Source organism: Anser brachyrhynchus (assembly GCF_964034855.1).
Source record: "Anser brachyrhynchus genome assembly, chromosome: 2".
In the NCBI taxonomy this organism is placed as follows: Eukaryota; Metazoa; Chordata; class Aves; order Anseriformes; family Anatidae; genus Anser; species Anser brachyrhynchus.
In genome coordinates, this window is record NC_137695.1 from 83,439,481 (window position 1) to 83,463,578 (window position 24,098).

Here is a 24,098-nt window from a genome sequence, read left to right on the forward strand (position 1 = left end):
AGCAGGTCTAAGGAGGCAGATATGATGCAGTTATTGGAACTCAATTACTTTTGCATTCTGCTGTTGTTACAAAAGCTTCTCTGTACAGAAAACAGATTTCTCAAAAAATCATAAAACCCCTATGCTGCTTCTCATTTTCTCAATTTTTTTTCTTTTAATGAATGCTGGAAGATGTATTTTTCTTCTTACTGAAAGAATAACACACATGCTGTTTTCTTCCCCATTTTTTCTTTTTATTTATTGATAATTCAATAAGGTCCATACCAACCTGTAACACAACCTCTAGTTAGGAACTGCACAAACTAACATTGTAGCAAGATGTCTCAATTACAACCCAGTTCCCTACTGAAATTCATCCAAAAGCACAAGAAAGAATCTCTGCACCTTTTGCTTTAATTTTTCCTCAGTCTGGTTAGTGATGTTAGTGCACCTGAGTCAAATATTTTTTCCTAATTATTCTGGTACCTAATCTTATTTTTTCTACCTGAGCGCCCCTAGCATTCTGAATCTAGTATTTTTGGAAATTGATATTTTCATTCACAACAAAACGAAAATAAAGACAGGAGGAAGTGTTTTGGAAGAACAGCAAAATTAAGGCAAGAGGAAAGATTTCTGCAAAATTTTCACCATAGTTTTAGAAATATTTAATTTGTTTTATTGTGAAGGTTGGGGATAGCAGGGAATATTCATTTTTTTCTGCTCTCCAACCTTTATAAAATCTCCAGCATGATCTCAATTTATTATCTGATAAACTGCATCTCTGTCAGAAATCCCCCAGGAGACACAAACATTCTACTAGTGCTCTGGCTGCTGTTGCATTTAAGAGAGTTTACCTCCAACTCATTTAGGAAGTAAAACAAAAGAAGTGAGGTGTTTATGCTTGGACTCTGTAGTGATAATGCTTAGTAACCATTTTCATTCTGGTCCTTCACACCTGAAGGAACAAAGGGAAGCCTTTCTTGGTATGAAAATGTTGATATCTTTGGAGACAAATATTAACAGTTTAGGCCATAAGACTTGATATGTTCTATTTCTTAAAGAAGATGGCAATGTAACTCTTAGAAAGACATGCTTTCTCATGTACTCTGCCTATGCTTTTAATAATGATCCTCCTTGTTATTTTCTGTTCTCGATCTTTTCTTTTTCAGTATCTTTTAACACACAAAATCTTTTACATGAGTTTTCCATAGGGCTTTTCTCACAATTATTAATGTAATTATTTTTGCTGTTATATATATTTTTTCTTTTTTTCAAATAGTGGATGCTTAGCTGTTTTAAATGCAGCAAGAGCCAATTTGCAAATATTCCAAGCCAGTTTTGCTTGAGAGATAATCCACTGAACTCCAAAACACGTGATTCCTTACTGAAGTTTTCTAATGACAGATGAATTGTGGTTTAGTAAATGAGACAAATTTTCACATTACTTTTTGCTCTTTTATTAACTGCAAATTCCCAGTGTTTTGTTCCAGAACTGTCCATGCTTCTGGATGCATTATCTTCCATGCATTGTCTTCCTTTCTAGTTATGGGAATATTAATATAATTCCCCATATTTATGTTACTTCACTGCTAAAGTGTTACCATATTTCTTTAGTACTGCCTACAGCCTTTCCCTTTTACAATGATACGAAGTCATATGGAGCTGTTTAATCACACCAGCACTTGAGAATCATCACTAATTCATTTGATATGTTTCTTTGCCAAGCTCAAAATGTGTGCATTCTTATTGGAAGAAAATAACTTTTTAGTAAGTTTCCTAATAATTTGGCCATTAACAAATTTTTACCCAGGCAAATAAATGCAGTCAATACACGTGCCTTATGTATATTTCTGCAAGACTTTTTTTTTTTTTTTTTTAATCAGTACATATACTTGGAAAAATGTAAATGAAAAAATATGCATCTAGGACAGTGAATTCCATGAGATTCCACTTGTGTTGTTCCTTTCCATACTTACATCACTGCCTACAGCCTACTGATGTTAGGTTTTCACAGATCTGCCTCCTTGTATTGGTATTCCCTCCTTGTTTATTTGCAGACAACAGCCTGTTGAATGTTTCAGTTTAAATCGAGCTATAGGTTCAGCTGAAAAGACAGCAAAACCAAAGAAAATAGGCATTTAATTTTGCTTTATCAGACCTGATTTACTTCCTTATTTCAAAGTGATACAGAGACTAAATTTAGTTGTTTTGATGTAAGTGTTGCACAGAAGTAGTTTCACTTATTCCATAATGATCTTATGCTTTTATTTTGGTGGTAGCAACAGTTAAAAAGAAAACATGAAAAAACCTTTCCAACCTCCCTTTCTCTCCCCCCACCCTCCCTACATAAAAAAAAAAAAAAAGAAATTGACTGTGAAATTGCAACATGTAGTTATTTATCATTTGAGCCAATAGCATGTTTATGTTTTTGTTTTGTTTTTACTTCAAAAGCAAAACATCTTGATGACTTTTCCAGTCCATCTTCCTTTGAATCTATTTTGTCGTGATATATAGTATGTATTCCAGCAGGCAGTGTAGTTGTTAATCTTGCATTGTTTACTTATTTTACTAACAGAATTAAATGAAGTTTTTTTCTTTAGTTCCTAATTCTGAGATGCTGAAGTGAACATAGATTTGTTTGATATTTCAAAAGCGTTTTGAAAAATAATAAAATACAGATAGCTTAAGAGAACATTGTATATATTTAGATTTCCTGTGATTATAATTTATGAATACCTAAATGTAGCAACCTATTGGGATATCATATATCAAGGCATAAGCAATTTCCAAATTAACTGAAAGAGATCTGAAACTTGCCATATTGGTAGTCTTGTCTAACATGCTTCTTAAGCAGATATTGCAAAGTGATCAAAGGTATTTGTTCCATTACTCATCAATGCCTTCAAAAGCAACAATATTTTACCACCTTTTCTAATCTACCCTAATATTTTCTGAACAGCTGGTTAAGTTCCAGATATGTATTTTAAGTAGTTCTGCCATTTAATCTTTTGCTCATTGTTTTCCATGTACTTGTCTCTAGAAAGCTTTTTCATACATCTACCTATTTGTAATTAGTTATTTGCTTTGGACCAGAAAAGAAAGTTTCAGAAGATTATGTAGCTAGATGTATGGAAAGCAATCATGGAAGCACAGAACAGTTGAGGCTGGAAAGGGTCACTGGAGACCATGTAGTTGAACCCACCTCACTCAAAACAGGACAACTGGTGCAGGTTGTGTAGGACTGTGTCCAGGTGGGTTTTGGGTATCTCCATAGTTCCAACATTCAACATAGACACCAGAAGACTCTCTGAGAAATCTGTTTCAGTATTAAACCACCCTTACAATAAAAAAGAGAAAAAACTTATGTTTAGATTCTATTTACTGTATTTCAATTTGTTCCAAATATTAGTTTGAATTTTGGTCAAGAATCTGCAAGTGTTTTTGCTGATGAGTATATTTTATGTGGGAAATAAATTCATGAGAAATAGATAAGAAGCATTCCACCACAGAAATAATGGAAGACTTCTGAGTAAATCTAAGAAGCAGGTTACCGCTTTAAGCTACAGGCATCAAAGAACAAATACTGTTCTATGATCTTATAAAACAGTTTTAATTAGGTTTTGTTTATCCAACATTACAGATACAGAGATTCCCAACAAAAATACTACTATTAATCAGGCACGCAGCATAAGTTCATGGACACTCAGCAGTCATCCTCCCTGAAATACTTTTTCTCTGCAATTGCCGGTTGTTTCAGGGGTACCGTGTATCACTGCTAAAAGCTAACGTTGTGAAGAACAAATCAAACTTGTGTTAAATACATATTCTTTCTTTGCAGAGTTTAATCACAGCAATTGTGATTAAAAAATACTTGAAAGAATGCTTTTTGTGCTGTTAAAAACTTTGAGTGCTTTTATTTTTCAGTATCCATGCTGAACCTCCAGTGGAGTTATCCATCCCTGAGTAAACAGTTGGACCTTCTGCTAGCCAAACTGTGCCCCAAAACCAGTGAACTGAGTCCCCCACCCCTCTCAAGAAAAATCAACTTTCCATGCTTACAGTATCTTTTGAATTAGCAGAGCCGAACTGATTGACTTGCATCGGGAATTCAATTTATTTTCTCACTGTACTCTGTAACAGGGATTTTTGAAAAGGCTTTCCTTCCAAGAAGCTGAAATTCTACGTCAGCTGTACTCTTCATCGTTCCCAGACTTACACCGCTTCAGTATTCAGTCTCTGCAGAGCAAGACTGAGATGTTGGAAGCCTTTGTGATTACGCAGAGCATTAATATGCTGCAAGGTCTTATCCCACCTAAGGTAAAGTAGTGTAGGTTTTTTTATGTTTATTTATGTAATGGAGATAATTTTAAGTCATGCAGTTATGTAGAGAGATTTTTTAATCTCTTGGAGTATAAATGAAGATGCAGGATGGTGAGGAATATATTTTCTTTTGAAAACAGTACCTAGGCTCTGTGTTCTTTTCACTTTCGGATTTGGTGTTAATACACACAGAACATGCATCAGCAGCTTTTCTTCAGGATGTTTTTTTTTTTAAATTTTTTAATTTTATGGATTGTTACCAGATTATAAACTAAAAATTAAACAGATCAAATGCTGTAATGGGTGATTAAAAGTGATATTTGCTGGGTGGTTTTCTGTTTTTTTTTGTGGTCCACTAGGTACTGTTTCAATCTATTAGTTGACAAAAACATCAGTAAATTTAAGCGTAACTGAAGGCTTTTAAACTGATGTTACTAGCGATATCAAGTAGAATATTCAGGCTATTGAAAACAAAATGGAACAAAACAAAAAATTTAACTTAATTCTTTAGGAGCAAGGAGGGGAACTGACTCCAAAACACTTGGAAAGGTTGTACATCTTCTCTCTTATGTGGTGTGTCGGAGCATTACTAGAACTGGAAGACAGATGCAAAATGGAGCACTGGCTTCGAAATCATGCAACAATAAAGCTTGATCTTCCCTGTATTCCTGAAGGCAGTGAAGATACCATATTTGATTATTATGTGGCATCCGACGGTTAGTTACCCTGTTGAGTGCTTTGGGGGTAGAACTTAAAAGTTATTTTAAAATTGTGCTTCTTTTCAAGAATTAATGTAGTTTTTTTTTTTTTTTTTTTTTTTTTTTTTTTTTTTTTTAAGCTTAACTTGTGTTTAGTTTTACAACTGCACTTTACTGGTAATGTTGTATAAAGCTTTTTCCTGTTGCCTTTGAGAATTCAGAATGTGGATACATTGCTACAGAAATCTACATGGATTTTGTGCTAATGAGTTATCAAGTGAACAAAAATAGACAAGCTGGAAAATTGTGTTCTTGTCATAATTTTAGGAAACAGCTGGAACAGTGGACCATGTTGCTCTTCTCAGGGGTTTAAGAGAAGTAAGACTCTTAGATAATTTTGGTCTGAATTTACAGAGAATAGCATGCATTAAAGGAACTGACAGATAAGTCAACTTGATGGAAAGTAAAATAAGTGACAATGCCTTGTATTTATAAAACATCAAGTTCATTTCTTTTCTGTTAGGTAATTGGATGCACTGGAATACACGTGTTGAAGAGTATGTATATCCTAGTAGCAGCACTCCAGAGTACAGCTCCATTCTTGTGCCAAATGTTGACAATGTGAGAATGGATTTCCTTATTGAAACTATTGCAAAACAGGGCAAGGTACTTTGTCAGTATTTCACATCTAAATTATGATAATAGTATGCATGATGACATTTTTGAATTAGAAGTGAAACTGAATATTATTTTAGAGGAAGAATTTCATTTTTTTTTAATGATATAAAACAATAATAGTGATTCCAGGGGCTATGTTCATGTGAATATTACTTGAGTTGTAGAATATTAATGCTTCCAGCCTTTTCTGTTTATCCACCACCCATCGCTCCAGTTGCAGAAATAATGGGAATGCAGTGTAGTCAGGTCAGAGCAGAAGAGATTCTTTCCTGCAGTTGCAGGGGAGAACAAAGAGCAGTGGAGTGCCAGACTCTGCTGATAGGAATTCTGCCAGATGAAGCAGTTACAGGATTCATACACCTTTATTTAGGGTATGCAACCCCTTCTTCAACAAAACTATGTCAAATAAGCAGTATATAGAAAATAACAGCAGTGACTGAAATCCTTCAGATGATGAGGCTCTAGGCAGTACTTCCTTTTTTCTGTTGTTGTTTGAATAATCCACTCCTTTGCTCATTAAATTGTGCTAACTGACAAGACCATTAGCTGCACATGTTTAACTAGTGAGGCCTGCAAAGACATCAACTATTTTGCTTCTATATATCCCTTGTTAAAAGTTTTTCTAATTTAATCTCTGCTTAAAAGATACACGGGATTGGTGAGGTGTTGCCAAAATACATGGCTCTTGTGTGTCATCTTATTTCTGTGTTGTCTTTGTCTAGGCTGTCCTACTAATTGGTGAGCAAGGAACTGCAAAGACTGTTATCATCAAAGGTTTTATGTCAAAATACAACCCTGAAAGCCACATAGCTAAGAGTTTGAATTTTTCATCTGCAACTACACCATTAATTTTCCAGGTATAGTAGTCATTCACTTTCTAATAACATGACTGGATTCAGAGACTAATGGATGTACTGAGAATTTCTTGGGAAGATACTGCTGAAAGTGGTTTATTTAATTACAGATGAGTGCAGAAACAAAAAAGAACCTGCTGAAATGGACGAAGCACATGATTTAAAAAGACTTCTGTAAACCATGTGTCCTTTAACTTCTTCAATAATTACTGAGCTATTCTTAGACTTTTACAATACCATGCTTATTATTTCCTTGATCGTACTTAATATTTTTATGTCAAATATATCAGTTCTCACTAATTGGGTAGAGCTGTCGGCAACTTCACTCAGATTTCACTAAAATCCATGTGTAAAGTAAGTGCTACCCACAACAATCTGTCATAATGTGTGCTGTCTGCAATTTCATTTTGAGTAAATTATATTACTCATTAAAAAGTAACACATGCAGTGCAGCTGCTCTAAACAGAACTATGAATCCTTAAATCCTGCATTGTACTGCCTGTCTAAATTTCTGCTGAGCTACTTTGAATTATCTCAAGATTCTTTAACCTGCTGGCAATAAATATACGGGAAATATTTTTAGTGTGGTTTCATATGCCAAGCCTAAGCACTGTCTGTGCTGTAAGCAGAAGTGCTGTCTATAAACTTAATGTGTCATCTATAAGATATAGGTTATATAATATAGTATATACATAGCTTGCTTATATATAGTGAGAAGATGAAAGGAAAAAAGTGGTGGTAAGCATGCTTCTAAACGAAGATATTTCATTAAGTCTCTTCAGTTTGTGTGTGTGAATTATCACTTTATGATTTTATGAAGTATTTTGTTGTCTGCTGGAAAAGTCATCAAGAATCACTTCTGACAGATTATTGCAATATTAATCTTGCAATATTAATAGATGTTTAATTTGTCAAAGTGTTACAGACACTAGCTAGCAGGTAGTTGAACTGGCAGAAGACAGACAAAAGAAATATGTATCACAATAAAAGATTCTTAAAATTCATTAGAAGTTTTATGATATTTTTGCATTATTCTATGAAATAGGACAAAAGATTGTTTTAGCTTGTCTTAGCTGAAGGTCTCAGTGTCTGACTAGTAATTAACAAAACTGAATTTCAGGACTGGAAGCTTTAGCATTAAACAGATGAGCGTGACTGTTTTCCCCTATCCATTTCCTCTCTGCTCCCTCTCAAGATGAATACTCCTCCCTTTAACCTCACATGTGGATGCAATGATTTTTTAATGTCCTCCTCAGCTACATGGACTATAAATTACGTTAGCAGAATACAAATGTAGATGAAGATGATGCATACGTTTTACAATTCTCATTAACATCACAAAAACTGAAATGTTGTCTCAATACATTTTAGTGTTTGTATGTACAAAAATAAGCCTGGTGATTTCTTAATTTCTTGCAATAATGTCAAACAAGCATCTTAATAGTATGTTGAAATGGTATCCTAAAATTGAGAAGATCAGCAAACAGACAAAATTTATTAGTCACATTTTTATCTCTTACTGCTTGTAATCATTTTTTTTTATTTGATTTTGGAAACTGAAAAAGAAAATTTTGAGATGGCTTCAAAATTATGAAACTAATGCATGGTTGTCTACACTGTATATTTCATATATCTGATGCCAACCTAATTCTGTAGAGCACGAGATTTCAGACAGTCTAGTTGGATTACTGCAATGACCTCTAGAATGTGTTGTCTAAATCTTCTAAATCAGAATTTGTAAAAATCTATGTAACAGAAACTTACTATATACCTATCCATAATATGGTTAATGAATGAATCATGTATGAAAAAGAAGGGCTAATTTTATTAATAATTGCTTTTTAACAGCGCACGATAGAAAGTTATGTGGACAAGCGCATGGGAACAACGTATGGTCCGCCTGCAGGCAAAAAGATGACAGTCTTCATTGACGATGTGAATATGCCCATAATAAATGAATGGGGAGATCAGGTTAGTTTTGTAAAAAAGGAAAGAAGCGGGCAGAGAATATTTTCTTTGTATCCTTGTTACACTGTAAAATGGCTTCTCTTTTCAGACAGGCAATAAAAGGATAAACAAGGTATCTACACTTAGTTTTTAAAGTATTTTTTTTAAGAACCCGTCCAGCTTTATATTATCATGAACTTAATTAAAATAAGTGTACTGACTAAACAAGCAGTTTAGAATAGACTAGAATAGAGCAGTTCAGTTAGAAGGGACCTTCAAACATCATCTAGCCCAACTGCCTGACCTCTTCAGGGCTAACTGAAAGTTAAAGCGTATTAATGAGGGCATTATCCAAATGTTTCTTGAACACTGACAGGCGTGGGGCATCAACCACCTCTCTAGGAAGCCTGTTCCAGTGTATGACCACCCTCATGGTAAAGACATTTTCCTCACTTCCAGCCTGACCCTCCCCTAGTGCAGCTTTGTGCTGTTTCCATCCCGCCATCAGTGACCAGGGAGCAGAGACCGGTGCCTCCCTCCGCATTTTCCCTCCTCTGGGAGTTGCAGAGAGCCATGGGATCACCTCTCAGCCTCGATTTTTCCAGACAAAATAACCCAAATGTCCTCAGCCTCTCCTCACAGGACATGCCTTCCAGCCCTTGTATGAACTTTGTTGCCCTCATCTGGACATGTCTATTGTGGAGCCCCAAACTGCACACAACACTCAAGGTGAGACCACACCAATGCTAAATACAACGGGAGAATCACCTCTTTTGACTGGCTGGCTGTGCTGTATTTAATGCACTCCAAAATGTGTTTTGCCCCTTGGCTGCCGGGGCACACAGCTGCCTCACGTTGAGCCTGCTGTTGACCAGCACCTCCCAGGTCCCTTTCTGCTGAGCTGCTCCCCAGCCACTCATCTCCCAGTCTGTACGTGTCCAGCAGTACTCGCAGTATGTGTCCCAGGTGCAGAACCTGGCATTTTCCTTTGTTGAACTGCATGCTGTTGCTAATCACCCAGTGCTCCAATCTAACTGGATGCGTCTGCAAAGCCTCTCATCCCTCCAGACAGTCAACAGCACTTCCCTATGATTCTAGCATAATCGGCAAACTTGCTGAGGATGCTCTACTCTCCTGCATCTAGATCACTGATAAAAATGTTAAATAGGACTAGCCCTAGAACTGAGCCTTGGAGATTCTCAGTTAGCCAGTTAAAACATGGCTATATAATTTTAACACTGTTTTTTAATAATCATTTTTTACTCAAAACAATTAATAAATGTTGGTTAGAATAAACCTCTTGGCACACAAATTGTGATAGCAAACTGGCTTTGTAGACAATAATTAAAATTTATGAACTTGACAGGTAAGAACTGACTTCTGCTTTTGGTAACTAATTGAAGTAATCATTATCTGCATTGGCAAGGTAGGTCTGAACTATACTGCATTGGAAACTAATTAAATGTTAGAATTTCTAGAGAAGTATACTTTTACAGTGTACTGTCAATGGGTTGGTCAAACAAGAAAGCAAGGGGTTCCATTCATGGCTAAATAAAGGAACCTTGCTTTTTTTTTTTTTTAATGGAAGTAATCCTGTGTTTGCAGCTTGAAAAAACATTTCTCATTTCTGATTATTACACATGGAAATTTCATCAAAATATTTGGTAGCAGATGCAACATACGAAGATACATCAGCTTGTGTTTCCAGTACAGATACATGACAGAAGTGTTTCCAATACAGAAGTATTGGAAATCATGCAGCAATCAAGCAAGACTGAATTTGGGAATGAGGATTTAATTCTAAGATAGGAATTCTACTCCCACCAGGATTCTTGTCCATAGATATTACAAATGGAAAGGACAATCTAAGTATGCTTATGCCTAGCAGTACGTTTTTTCTCCAGAAACAAACAAACAAATGAAAAGCAAGGACTTCAGGGAGAAAATAATGTTATATTCTTTATTGGACTTTCAAGTACATTAGTATGTTTTTTATTTCATTTAGTTGTGTGTATAATATTCTGTTATGTACTACCTGGCTATTTTGCAGGTTACTAATGAGATAGTAAGGCAGCTTATGGAACAGAATGGAATGTATAATCTGGAAAAGCCAGGCGAATTTACCAACATTGTGGATATTCAGTTTTTGGCTGCCATGATCCATCCTGGGGGAGGCCGCAATGACATTCCACAGAGACTCAAGAGACAATTTTCTGTGTTCAACTGTACTCTGCCATCTAATTCTTCTATTGACAAAATTTTTGGTAAAGAAAAATTAGCTTTGTATCCATCCAATTTCTGAAAATGGTAGTTGTTTTTTCTTTATCCCTCTCTCTCTAAATGTTATGATTAACATTTAGGCTTAATACCATTCTAATTTGCTTACCAATGTGTTTTCCTACAGCACTTGCTCCCCACCTGCAACTTCAGTAATCTGCAATTTTTTGGGTCCTGTCATATCTCAGGATCTATTGGCATGCCAAGGGTTAGGCATGAAGGCCATTTCTTATTTTGGTGGCAATGCTGGAGAGTTGTTAAGGTGCTACTGGTGCTAAGAATGAGCGATTAATAGGTAGGCTTTTGCAAAAGACAGGAACACACTGTTCTCAGAGAAGTGATTGACTATATGAAGGGTTTGTGAACTGCGTTGGTAGACTAAAGTAGACTTTCAGAGGCTGGTTAACTAAGACCTAAATGTCCAGTGTGTTTGTGGCACGATATGCTGTAACACCAAGAGAATGAAGATTTGAATAAGGAAGACTGGGAAGCCCTTTCAACAAGTTTTTTTTTTTTTTTTTTTAAGGTTTTGGGGATTAAAAAAAAAACACAACAAAAACACACTTGAAAAGATCATAACTCTTGTTGTTGTGCTAATGCCTCTTAGAAAATCTTTCATTTGGCAATTTTCATTTTCAAAGGTGTAATTGGAGAAGGGCATTATTGTAGTGAGAGGGGATTTTCAGAAGACGTGAAAGAAACTGTAGCCAAGCTAGTGCCACTGACACGCAGGCTGTGGCAGATTACCAAGCTAAAAATGTTGCCCACACCAGCCAAGTTCCATTATATCTTCAACCTTAGAGATCTCTCAAGAATTTGGCAAGGAATGCTGAATACTACATCAGAAGTCATCAATGAACCAAAGGTAAGTGCATCACATTAGTGTTTTTGTCATATAGTCAATTAGTATACAATTAGTGGAAAAAAAAAAAAAGATGAAGAGTCTAACTTCTTGGCATTTGAATTTGTGTTAGAAACAAATCCTTTTTGATTGAAAAACATTTTTCAGCTTTTTCTGAGGCAAGCGCAATATTTTTGTTCAGCTTTTACAGTCCCACCTGAATTAAGAACTTTGTTTCCTGACTATAACTCAAACTTTTTTTTTTTAAAATGAGAGAAGAAGGCTAGCTTTTATACTGTTACTGACAAATGCTAGTTTATTTAAAAGCAGGGAGCGAAGGAAGTTATGAGAAACAATGAACTTTATTTTAAATAGATAGAAGTGCATCTATCTTGGTTAAACTAGATGAACATTTCTCCTCTCCCAGCTAGTGTCTTGAGACTTTCAGTCACTGCCTAATATCTGTCTAAAAATTGATTTCTGGCTAACAACTTAAAAGGAAGAGAAAATAACAAGTCAATGCGATTTTTTTTTCCATAATCCACCTTTCTTCCAGGAAAAAAAAAAAAAAAAAAAACAAACAACTTTATGCATCAGTTTTCCTTCAGGTACTTTAAGGAAAAGCCATTTAGTGTTTTGAGCAGTGAAACATGAAGTGCTGGAAAAGCAATGGTTATGGTAAAAAATTGTTGTACATTTGGGTTACATAATCACTTCATGTTTAGTGTACTTCCCTGGTTGTTGAATAAGCTCCTGCATTCTACTATATCTGAAATTTAAATTTTAGTATTGGTTTTAATTTTCAAAACTAAAAATATACAGCACTAAGGTGATTTTACATATAAATATTGCTCAAAATCTGATTGTATGAATTTACGTATTAGTTCTGAGACCTGACATAGTATGCATCAGTTATGCAAAGTGCTGTAGGCTCAAATGAGTTCTTCAAGGAGTACTTGGAATTTTTTCTGCTACTATGTAGTAATTTGATAAGATTAAAAACACTGCTGCCAGAATTAAAAACCTTTAGGTTTTCTTACTCCATCCTCTGACCAAACAGAAGGACTTTAAAGGTAAATTGAATTTGGACAAGGAATAATATAAACACCTATACATTTTTTTTCTCTAACTACTTTGAGTTTGTTGTTGGGAGTGACATTTATGTTTGGCATGAAATCGCTCATGCTGTGATGCTGTTATTTCCACCCAACTTCCATCTAAAATGTAACTGCTTACAGAAGTTATTTATGAGTGTATAAACATGTGTTACCATGTATGGATCTAGTCCTAAGGCTACAGAAATAAAAGCTTCATTAGCTAAATATGTTCCAGTTTGGAATGCTAGATAAAGGCTTCTGGCACAGTTAATATAAAATTAAAGGGTTATTTGGTAAAATGAGAAGCCCAAGGTCTCTTTGCTGACTGTAACCAAACATACCACTGTTTATTTTCCAGTTTTAATATGATTTAAAGATATGACATGTATTCTATTGCAAGCCTTATCTTGTCTTTTGTTTAAATAGGTACTGATAAAACTGTGGAAGCATGAATGTAAGTGTGTTATTGCTGATCGTTTCACAACCTCAGAAGATGTAAAGTGGTTTAACACAGTTGTGGTAAAACTCATTGAGGAGGAATTTGAAGAAAAAAAAGCTTTGCTGAATCCTGAAATTGATGCATTCTTTGTTGACTTCTTAAGGGAGGGACCTGAAAGAACTGGTAAGGATGGGCTCTGATAACCATGGATATGGCAAGAATAGGGAAGGGGGTATGATGAAATAGATGCTAATGTAAATATGTCTCAACATGCATAGTAAGGTTATGCATCAAAGGTGCCTGTCCTGTCCAGTGACTGTCCAGTGTAGTCTATGTTACCATCTGTGGCACATGATTATGTTTATGGGATAAGTCTGTATAATTATTCTGGTCATCTGTATAGAACAGCCATGAACATAGTAGGTTGACAAAACTGACAAAGAGTGAGCATGAGTCCCTTATTTTAAAGTGATGAAAGAAATATGGTGTAAATGATTTTAGTTGGATTGCAGTACTAGATAAAAGCACCATCCCATAGAAACCTGGTATACGAATGTCTCCGGGCTTACTCAGTAACTTCTAGGACATACATGATACATGCTTTTATAACAGATGGGAGTTATTTCAAAATCTCTGGAAAACTAGTAAAAACTTTTGAATTTTTCATGTAGCTTGTAACAATGTCTTTGTGTATTTTAAATAAAAACAGTGCGTTGCAGACCCAGATAACTACATAACCTGGCAATATTTCTTAGTAGATATATAAGAACAAGAAATAATTGTTTTTGGTTTGGGAAAGTCATTATTAAACCACTGAGTGATTCAATTATCTGTTCATATCATTGTATTGGTGTGTAGTGGAAGCAACAAAAAGTTGGCACAAGTAGTTAAATGCAACTTAAATCTCTTGGATAATTTAAGTAGTCAGAAAGAAGTGACAACAGAAGAGTAAAGGGTAGGAAATATTTGAGTTAAAGTAATGAAATACATGTAGAAAGCAAACTGATGTGAGAAAGCAGCCAAATATGTCCTTAAATAACTTGTGAACTGTGTCAATATAGAGAGGACTGAAATGTAAGTCAGAATGCATACAGAGAGAGTGAGAAGTGACTTTTAATGAGAAAATTTGAATCCACATTATCAAAAAATAAATGTGAAAAGAAGCATGTATTTCTCAAAATAACTTTCATCATCATGACTATTTAACTATGCGTGCCTCAGTAATATGCCTTTTGACATGAAACTTCGTCTCAATACAAAGTCAGAGGCCTGAATTTAGAAAGGGTTTGTTTCATCCTCGATATGTGTGTCAGTCTTGGGAACCCCTTCCTGTTGTGGCATTAAGTGAAAAGCATAAAAACTGTAATTTTATTTTAATTGTCCCTGTAACAGAATTTAGCATTGAGCATTATGATGGAGTGTAACAGCAGCAGCTGTGTTTCTGAGCTCTTAAATACTTAAAAAAGACATCTGACATAATTTCAAATAATGCTATGCTCAGGCTAATGTTAAGCTGACATATATGCCCTGTATCTCTTTGGTTTGTACTATTGCAATATATTTGTCCCTGAGATAAATATGCAGAGATGAGACGAAGTAGCTTAAAAAACTTTGACTTAACTTTTAGACCTTAGCTTCACAAAAAAATCATTAGTAATGCTTGTGTTCTGCAGACCTTCAAACTGTTCGAAGGTATTTTTTATCAATTAGCTATGACATTGCTATTTAGTACTTGTGATTCTGAATCTTGGGGCTAGGGAAAAGTTTAGTACATTATACCTGCTGCCTCTGTAAATAATTTAAATGTCTGCCCTTTCTTAGGTCTGGTACTTGATCATGATGTCTTTTGTCATTAATAATAAAACTGCAGGAACAAGAGAAAGCTGACATAATTTTCCTAAATGGTTCAGAAATGTAAAAACATCACTACAGTTTAACTCCTTGCTGTATTTCTTATTAGGTCCTTATCTGTAGCTGAGTAAGACTTAGTTGCTTAAACGTCTCATTCAACTTTTACGAACCTTATTTGCAGCTGGAATATTCAATTATTCAGGTATTGAAAAGCCACCTAGACATGGTCCTGGGTTCTAGGTGGCCCTGTTTGAGCAGGGGAGTTGGACCAGATGACCTCCAGAGGTCTCTTCCAACCTCAGCCATGCTTTGATTTTATTTGCTGTAACATTTTTTACTAGTGGAGCTCATGACCGCTGTAAGCATGATTAATGCCTATGAATGGCAATGTGAGACGGTAGCACAATTTCCTCCTTTTCTTTGGATAAGGAGTTGACAATTTCTTGTGGTTTTCAGATCCCTGCTGAAACAAATATTTATCTTTTTACAGTGAATATACATTTCTTGTGTGTGTGTATAAATTATTAATTTTAGTAATTTTTCACTAGTGCAGAGATTTAATCAACTTGCAATTTTTGACTACAATATTTATTTATTTTCTGTTGCTACTGTTGCTTCTAGCATCTCAGTTAATTTCAAGTTTTCACTATTCACGTTTCAGAGGTAGAGAAAGAAGGCTTCTTAGTTTTTCCTGGTTTTGCCTTTAAAAATTTAAGTAACTGAACTTTATTGTTCCTTGTAGAAAGAGTATAAGTAGCGTTCTTATATGTATATCTAATATGCAATATTATGTATAATAAATCTTGCTTTGGTTGCTTAGGGACTTTTAATTACCTTCACTTACTCATCCTTACATTTTGCCTTCTTCAGTCATTTAAACTATTAAAGATTTGTTACTTGTATTCTGTTCTAGGTGAAAAATTAGAGGAAGTTAATTTAGATACCCCGAAAATCTATGAGCCAATTTACTGCTTTCATCAGCTACGGAATTGTTTAAATAAGTTTTTACAAACATACAATGAGAATGTCCGTGGTACTGGAATGGACATGGTTTTCTTTGAGGATGCTATGATTCATTTAGTAAAGGTACAGTCTTATTGTATTGACATTTTTTATCGCTGTTGCTCTTTTCCACATGTCCTTAGACATATGAACTTGGTTGTGTTTGAAAATCAGTGAAGGTATGTACAAATCAAGGTAAAATACTTCTAAAATTGAAACAAGCCATTTTTTGCTATAAAAGTTTCTTTCACCCTTTGACCAAGTGTTAAAACTCCACTCTTCTGAAAATACACCAGATGGAACTATTCTTTTATATCTATCTTTTATATCTAGTGAGATCATGTTCCTAAGTATCTAACTCTTTTTTGACATTTCTTCTTATTAATTCTTCCAAGAGCCCTTCCTCTCTTTGGAATGAGTGAAATAAAATTCAGGTTAGGACATAATTGGCTGCTGATGAAGAAGTATGTACAGCAGAACAGGAATAAATCTAGTCTGAACTTTCTTTGAAGATCCACAGTATGCTCACTTCTTTTAAAGTTTCTTTGACTATGGATTAGACCTAACCATAATTTGATAGGGTTGTTCCTATATAATAGGTTTCATACAAAGGATTTTTTTTTTTTTTTGTAACTTAAGAAAAACTATTATTTCTCAGTGGTGCAATGAGGCTATCAGTATTTCTTATAAAAATTATTAAGAACTGAATATCGGGTTGCACTATCCTAAGAAATGATAAAATAAATATAAAAATAATTTAAATTGAATTATGCAAACACTTTGCATCTGCAATTTTCAAAAATTTAGAGTGGATTCGCATCAATTCATAAAATTGAATTCTTTCTTTTAAGGTCTTGTCTGTAAAATAGATGCTATTCTGCTGGGGAATTCTTTTTGAAAATTTTTAAATCGTCATCACAATTGCTACCAAATTTCTGGTTTACTCCTAGTAAAAAGTTCTATATAAATTCAGGATCTGGCCAAAATCTCTTGCTCTCTCTGGTTAGCTAGCTGATAAATACTTGAAACGTTATCTTGATATTCTCTTGGATAAAATGAATAGACAGTGCTTGTCTGATCCCATATTCTTGAAACCAGCAATTACAGCTCTGCAGGTCTGAGCTTTATACCTTAGCTAGAGTTGAGGCAGGCTCTAGGAGAAAGCTAGGTGAGCACAGTTAAGGTGATGCCTAATCTGAGCTGATGTGGCATCACTTGAATGAGTTAAAATTGAAGAATATCTGAACCCTAGAACAAAGCTTCTGAGCATACAGCTTGTGTGCCTCTGCCAGGGAAAAAATAGTAGACGTAATTGAAGTGATCAGTAATATTCCAGGGGTGGTGTGCAAATGTATTTTTATTTCTCAGGTTAAATATTAAGTATGCTTAGAATAAGCCTTCATACTTGATTTTATCTTTGCTTGTAAACATTAACCTATGAAAAATAGCAATTACACTGTGTTCAATATATGACATATATAATTTTAAAAGTTCAAGAAGCAGACATGTAATTTTTAATAACTTGTGAAAAAGTCTGCTACAGGAATTGCAAGTAAATAGACTTGCATTTCAGACTCAGACTGCTTAATGGCATGATGGAATTCTAGAGGCATCAGAGAAATATTGAGGATAATGAAGAGAACAGGAACCAATGCTGCGTGTCATTGCTTGTGCAGAGGAGACTGGCTGCTCACCAGCTGGTTGGGCAAGTGGCTCCATGCTGTTCCAGAAATGAATACAGGCTGCTCTGTGTGCTGCAAGTATCTGTTCATGTGCAATTGGTGGGATGTGGAGTAAGTTCCTCTCCTATGCTTAAAGGCATATTTTCTCAGCATACGACAACAACAGGGGATAAAACCAGGCATGCTGGTGATGAGCTAAGGGATGGTGTGCTAGAATCAGAAGGACTGTGTGCTAGTGAGGCCCTTCGGTCAGCTACACAAGGTGCTGTGTGTAGGGAGGCGCATTTGAAGTGCTTCTACACAAACGCACAGAGTATGAGGAATAAAATGGATGAGCTAGAAGTCTTGGCTCAGTCCTGCAGCTACAACATCATCTGCATAAGAGAAACCTGGTGGGATGAGTCCTGTGGCTGGTGTGTTGCAATAAATGGTTACAGGCTCTTCAAGAGGGACAGGCAGGGTAGGCGAGGTGGCGGGGTGGCAATGTATGTGAAGCATGGGCTGGACTGTGTGGAACTTCAAGTTGGCGATGGCAAAGTTGAGAGCCTCTGTGTAAGGATTAAGGGACGGACAAATAAAGGGGATGTCGTTGTGTGGGAGTCTATTACAGACCACCTGGCCAGGACAACAACGCCGATGAATTATTCTTTGCAGAACTAAGAGGTGCCTCGAGATCAACTCCCTTTGTCCTAATGGGGGATTTCAACTTGCCAGACGTCAACTGGGATCACCACACGGCTGACACGAGCAAGTCCAGGAGGTTCATAAAGCACCTAGATGATAACTTCTTGGTGCAGGTGCTAAGAGAGCCACCTAGGAAAGGTGCCCTCCTAGATCTGTTGCTGGAGAACAGAGAGGGTCTTGTGGGAGACGTGGCAATTAGCGGCCGTCTCGGTCATAGTGACCATGAAGTGGTTGAGTTTAGAATTTATGGTGACAGAAGGAAAACTGTCACCCAAACTTCAGCCCCGGATATGGGGAAAGCAGACTTCAGGCTGCTCAGGGAACTAGTCAGCAAGGTCCCCTGGGAAACTTCTTTTGAAGGCATTGGCGTCCATCAGTGCTGGTCAATCTTTAAGCACTGCCTCCTAAAAGCACAAGATCAGGCGATTCCAAAATATCGGAAGTCAGGCAAGCGGGGCAGAAGGCCGGCCTGGCTGACCAGGGATCTTCTACTGGAGCTTAGGCGAAAAAAGGAAGTGTACAGCTGCTGGAAGGAGGGTCAGGTGACGAGGAAGGAATACAAGGATGCTGTTCGTGTTTGTAGGGAGAAAATTTGTGTGGCCAAAGCCCAACTAGAGTTGAAGCTGGCCATGTCTGTGGGAGACAATAAAAAAGGTTTTTTTAGATATGTGAACGAAAAAGGAGAACCAAAGAAAACATAGGTCCGCTACTAGATGGGGAGGGTCTCCTCACAGACAATGACATAGGCAAAGCAGAAACATTTAATGCCGCCTTCATTTAATGCTGTCTTCAACACTGATGATGGGCTTCAGGACCCAGGGTACCCTGAGCTGGAGGACCATGACAGTGGGAATGACGAACTCCCAACCGACCCTGAACGTGTGCAGGATTTGCTGCTCCACCTGGATCCATGCAAGTCCATGGGTCCGGATGGGATTCATCCCAGGGTGCTTAAAGAGCTGGCTGACGTCATTGCGGGACCTCTCTCAATTATTTTTCAATGATCTTGGGAATCTGGAGAGGTCCCATTGGACTGGAAGCTGGCAAATGTTGTGCCAATTTTCAAGAGGGGTAAGAAAGAAGACCCTAGCAATTACAGGCCTGTCAGTCTCACATCAGTGCCTGGTAAAATTATGGAGAGGATGATCCTTGAAGTTACTGAAGCGCACCTGGGGGACAATGCAGTCATTGGTCCCAGCCAACATGGGTTCGTGAGGGGTAGGTCCTGCCTAACAAGTTTGATTTCTTTTTATGATAAGATCACCCATCTAGTCGATCAAGGGAAACCAGCTGATGTGATCTTTTCGGACTTCAGCAAAGCTTTTGACAGGGTTTCCCATAGGATCCTACTGGACAAAATGTCCAGCATACAGCTAAACAAAAACATCATGCGATGGGTGAGCAATTGGCTGATGGGCAGGGCTCAAAGGGTTGTGGTAAATGGGGCCACATCTGGCTGGCGGACGGTCACTAGTGGGGTCCCTCAAGGCTCCATTTCAGGGCCAGTCCTCTTCAATGTTTTTATAAATGATTGGGATGTAGGACTAGAAGGTGTTTTGAGCAAATTTGCTGGCGACACCAAACTTGGAGGAGCTGTGGACTCGGCTGAGTGTGGAAAGGCCTTGCAGAGAGATCTGGACAGATTGGAGAGCTGGGCGGTCACCAACCACATGAAGTTTAACAAGAGCAAGTGCCGGGTCCTGCACCTGGGACGGGGCAGCCCTGGCTATACGTACAGACTGGGCGACGAGATGCTGGAGAGCAGCCCAGCAGAGAGGGATCTGGGGGTTGTGGTTGACAGCAAGTTGAATATGAGCCAGCAGTGTGCCCTGGCAGCCAGGAGGGCCAACCATATCCTGGGATGCACCAAGTACGTCATCGCTAGTCGGTCGAGGAAAGTGATTGTCCCGCTCTACTCTGCGCTGGTGCGTCCTTGCCTCAAGTACTGTGTGCAGTTCTGGGCACCACAGTACAAAAAGGATGTGAAACTGTTGGAGAGTGTCCAGAGGAGGGCGACGAAGATGGTGAAGGGCCTAGAGGGTAAGACATATGAGGAGCGGCTGAGGTCACTTGGCCTGTTCAGCCTGGAGAAGAGGAGGCTGAGGGGAGACCTCATCGCAGTCTACAACTTCCTTGCGAGGGGGAGTGGAGAGGCAGGGGACCACTTCTCCGTTATCACCAGTGACAGGACCCATGGGAACAGTGTCAAGCTGAGGCAGGGGAAGTTTAGGCTAGACATCAGGAAGAGGTTCTTCACCGAAAGGGTGGTTGCACACTGGAACAGGCTCCCCAGTGAAGTAGTCACTGCACCAAGCCTGTCTGAATTTAAGAAGTGATTGGACTGTGCGCTTAGTCACATGGTCTAAACTTTTGGGCAGACCTGTGCGGTGCCAGGAGTTGGACTCGATGATCCTTATGGGTCCCTTCCAACTCAGGATATTCTATGATTCTATGGTCTACCTGTTTCCAGATTTCCTGGTACTGTTTTTTTTGGCAGTGGACAGTGGAACAAGTTCTGCATGGAGTTTACAGTGCTGAAAATGTGCTTGCTTTGAATTCCAAAGGGTCTGTTTGTTTACAGTGCACTGTGATGAATTGGAGTGGGGAGTAGTGAGTAACTACTACCTTTCACTTGAAAGAGAAATAACAAACGGGAAGGAGAGGGGGACCTATATGGGCGATGTTTCACAGAGAACAAATATTCATACTGGTATTGTGCGTTTGTATAATCAAGTAAACTAGAAGCTTAAGAAATTTGATTATAAATATACAATTTTTACCTACTGTGGGGGACTGTTCTTCCTGAATTTAATAGTTGTCTTGGGACAACTTGTCTTTCTGGTCACAATGAAGGAACCTAGAGAGATGAGTCTTGCTAAAGTTGTCCAGAGACTATAGTACTGTGGAAATTATAATTTCTTTCCCAATTTAAATAATCTTAAATGCTATGAGAGCATATCACTACTGAGATTTGCTTATGCTTTGTGGAAGTGTGAGATGCAGTTCTATTGATAATTGAAAGTTTGTAGTGGTGGGATCAAGTGGTTGCTATTGGAAGGTTTACAGAAAATACTTCAAAGTACAAATGCCCATAGGATATAATTAATAATAATATAGAATCCTTGAATTAAATCCTTGAATTAAATCCTTGAATTAAAACTTAAAATTTCAGTTTGTTCTGCATTTCTAACATAATTTTATTACTGCAGTAGCACTGGATTTTTTTTTGGTATGTAACTGTTACACATTTTAGCAATAGATGGCTTTAATCTACAGATTTCTCGGGTGATTCGTACTCCTCGTGGAAATGCTCTTTTAGTTGGAGTTGGTGGCTCAGGAAAGCAGAGCTTGACAAGACTGGCATCGTTCATAGCTGGCTATGATACATTGCAGATCACGTTAACACGGTGAGTGTAAAATAAAATTTAAGAAAATAAATACTTTGTCTTCCTTTAAATAAATTAGGCTCCCAGTGAGAGAAAGAACAAGTGCAATGTAGACTGAGCACTGTTGCCTCGAGTATAAAAACATGAAAAATCCTTTCACACCAACTAAATTTACTTGATTTTATACAGTGAGTCTAAACTTTTATCTTCTTTGAAATAGTAATTTTTTTCATATGTTTCACTGAGTGGGAAGGAATATTGGCAGTATAAAGTTATTATTACCCTCTGTCTTTATACAGTACACTGCGTTGAACTAAACATATTTGTAGGTGGTATCTATCCATAATGCTTTCTGAGTTTATCTTGCAATATTTGACGTAATGCCTTGTGTAAGGAGATGGAATACTTACCCGCTGCCTGTTAATTTGTTAAATACGATGTTTGATATATGCCAGTATTTTGACAGTTTTTTCCAGGTATATATTACCTTATTTTATAGTATTCAGTCCATTTTTTTTTTGGAATAACTCACAAAATAAATTAAAAATAATTATAAATCTTTCTATGAGAATATGAGTGCCTCCCAAAGTGTCTACAGGACATCTCAATGATCAGGGAATATTTTCAGCACTCAAATAAGATGATCTCATTGTAGAGAAGGTAAATGTTTTGAATTTCTTTGCTGCTGTGTGAAAAAGAGGTCAGGAAAGAGAAGAATGGATTAGCTATTTAATGGGAAAATTTGAAATGAGCGATGTATTTCCAGCTAATCTAAATAAAAATTCTTGGACAGTTGGCACATTTTTGCCCGAAGTTCCAAGACATTATTTCTTACTCAAGTTTGCTAGTTTTTTTTTTTTTTTAACTAGATGCCCTTTTAAAAAGGATTAAACATTAATAGGACTGTTTTCCTGTAGATCGTACAACACTTCAAACTTGATGGAAGATCTGAAACTCTTGTACAGAACATCAGGACTGCAAGGGAAAGGTGTATGTTTTCTTTTTACAGACAATGAGGTCAAAGATGAGTCTTTCTTGGAATACCTGAACAATGTTTTATCATCAGGGGAGGTAGGATGCTTTCTGATGATATTTTTTTTTTGCTTTAAAAAAATATCTGAAGTAATAACTGAATTTATTTTAATATTCTTTTATATGTCTGGGGCACACTTTCACAAAATAACACTCGAGTGCTTATTATCATTACAATATTATCAAAATTGAAATAAACCTTTGTATTAGGTTACAGAGTGAGACAAAACTATGGTAAAATTTAGAATGAGCATTATCTTTCCATACAGAGAAATTGTCTAAGTCAGTTCCTTCTAAGTGTATTGATAATCTGTCAGGAACATGATAATAGCTTGGAAAAAAAATGAGACTTAAGGAATATCACTGAAGTTTAACAAAATTATATGTTAGATTAAAAATATACATTAGATTTTGTATGGTAAAATTGTGTTCAGAATGGATGGGATAGCTTTTGTTTTTCATCTTTTTTGATTTTTTAAAATTTTCTTTTTTTTTTTGAAGATGTGTGTCTTTTTCATGTCATCTCTACTACTTAGTAGAATATTAAGAGAAGTAAGCAAATGTCATTGGACAAGAATGCTCTGTTTTTCACATGGGAGAATGGATTTTACTTTTACTGCAAGTTAGATTTCAGTGTGTATAATGGAGTCTCTTCAGAAAAAGTTCTGGTTTAAAGGAGTGGTTTGGGTCCTAATAACTTCTGTATCTGAAATGAGTATTCTTTCCTGAAAAACTATGCATTAAATCAGTCTTGTTTATATATTCTATATGGGATCATTTCCTAAAACATGGAAAAAAACCCCACCAACTTCTTTTTTTCTCAAAGGTGTCAAACTTATTTGCACGTGATGAAATAGATGAGATCATTAGTGACCTCATACCTGCCTTGAAAAAGGAACATCCACGTAGACCTCCAACCAGTGAAGTTCTGTATGATTACTTCATGACCAGAGTCCGTCAGAACCTCCATGTGGTTCTTTGCTTTTCACCAGTAGGTGAAAAGTTTCGAAACAGGGCCCTGAAGTTCCCTGCTCTCATTTCTGGATGCACTATAGATTGGTTCAGCCGCTGGCCTAAAGATGCTTTAGTGGCAGGTAGGTGTAGGTTTTGTCTTCAGAGATACTTAATTCATGACTTATTTCATGACTGGTGATCGTGAAATTGTTCTAATAGCTTTGAATGCAAGCAAAGCTTGTTTTGCCAGCACACTGGCAGAAGAAACTTGCTTGGTTCAAAAATTTGATGGACATGTTTTCTCCTTGCTGTTGAAATGTTTTTAACAAAGGAAGGGCTTTGAATACCATTAGAAGAAAAGTTTCTCTTAAAGAAGG

At 36.8% G+C, this 24,098-nt stretch overlaps 1 protein-coding gene across 12 annotated transcripts in view; it reads left to right on the plus strand.

Moving 5' to 3' along the window:
* The window catches only part of DNAH5 (dynein axonemal heavy chain 5), a 152,279-nt gene that overhangs the window by 82,532 nt on the left and 45,649 nt on the right, over positions 1–24,098 (plus strand). For 11 of the 12 annotated variants that reach the window (XR_013946316.1, XR_013946317.1, XR_013946318.1 and 8 more), the window contains 12 exons: positions 4,120–4,296; positions 4,811–5,015; positions 5,521–5,663; positions 6,398–6,532; positions 8,378–8,500; positions 10,527–10,740; positions 11,395–11,618; positions 13,118–13,313; positions 15,895–16,067; positions 21,626–21,756; positions 22,653–22,806; positions 23,594–23,861. Coding sequence is in view for 8 of the 12 variants with exons in the window: in XM_080579304.1 (XP_080435430.1) it covers positions 4,120–4,296; positions 4,811–5,015; positions 5,521–5,663; positions 6,398–6,532; positions 8,378–8,500; positions 10,527–10,740; positions 11,395–11,618; positions 13,118–13,313; positions 15,895–16,067; positions 21,626–21,756; positions 22,653–22,806; positions 23,594–23,861 (2,143 nt within the window). In the remaining 4 variants the exon portion in view is untranslated. The remainder of the gene's footprint in view (positions 1–4,119; positions 4,297–4,810; positions 5,016–5,520; positions 5,664–6,397; positions 6,533–8,377; positions 8,501–10,526; positions 10,741–11,394; positions 11,619–13,117; positions 13,314–15,894; positions 16,068–21,625; positions 21,757–22,652; positions 22,807–23,593; positions 23,862–24,098) is intronic. The other variant, XM_080579301.1, reaches the window with a different exon arrangement.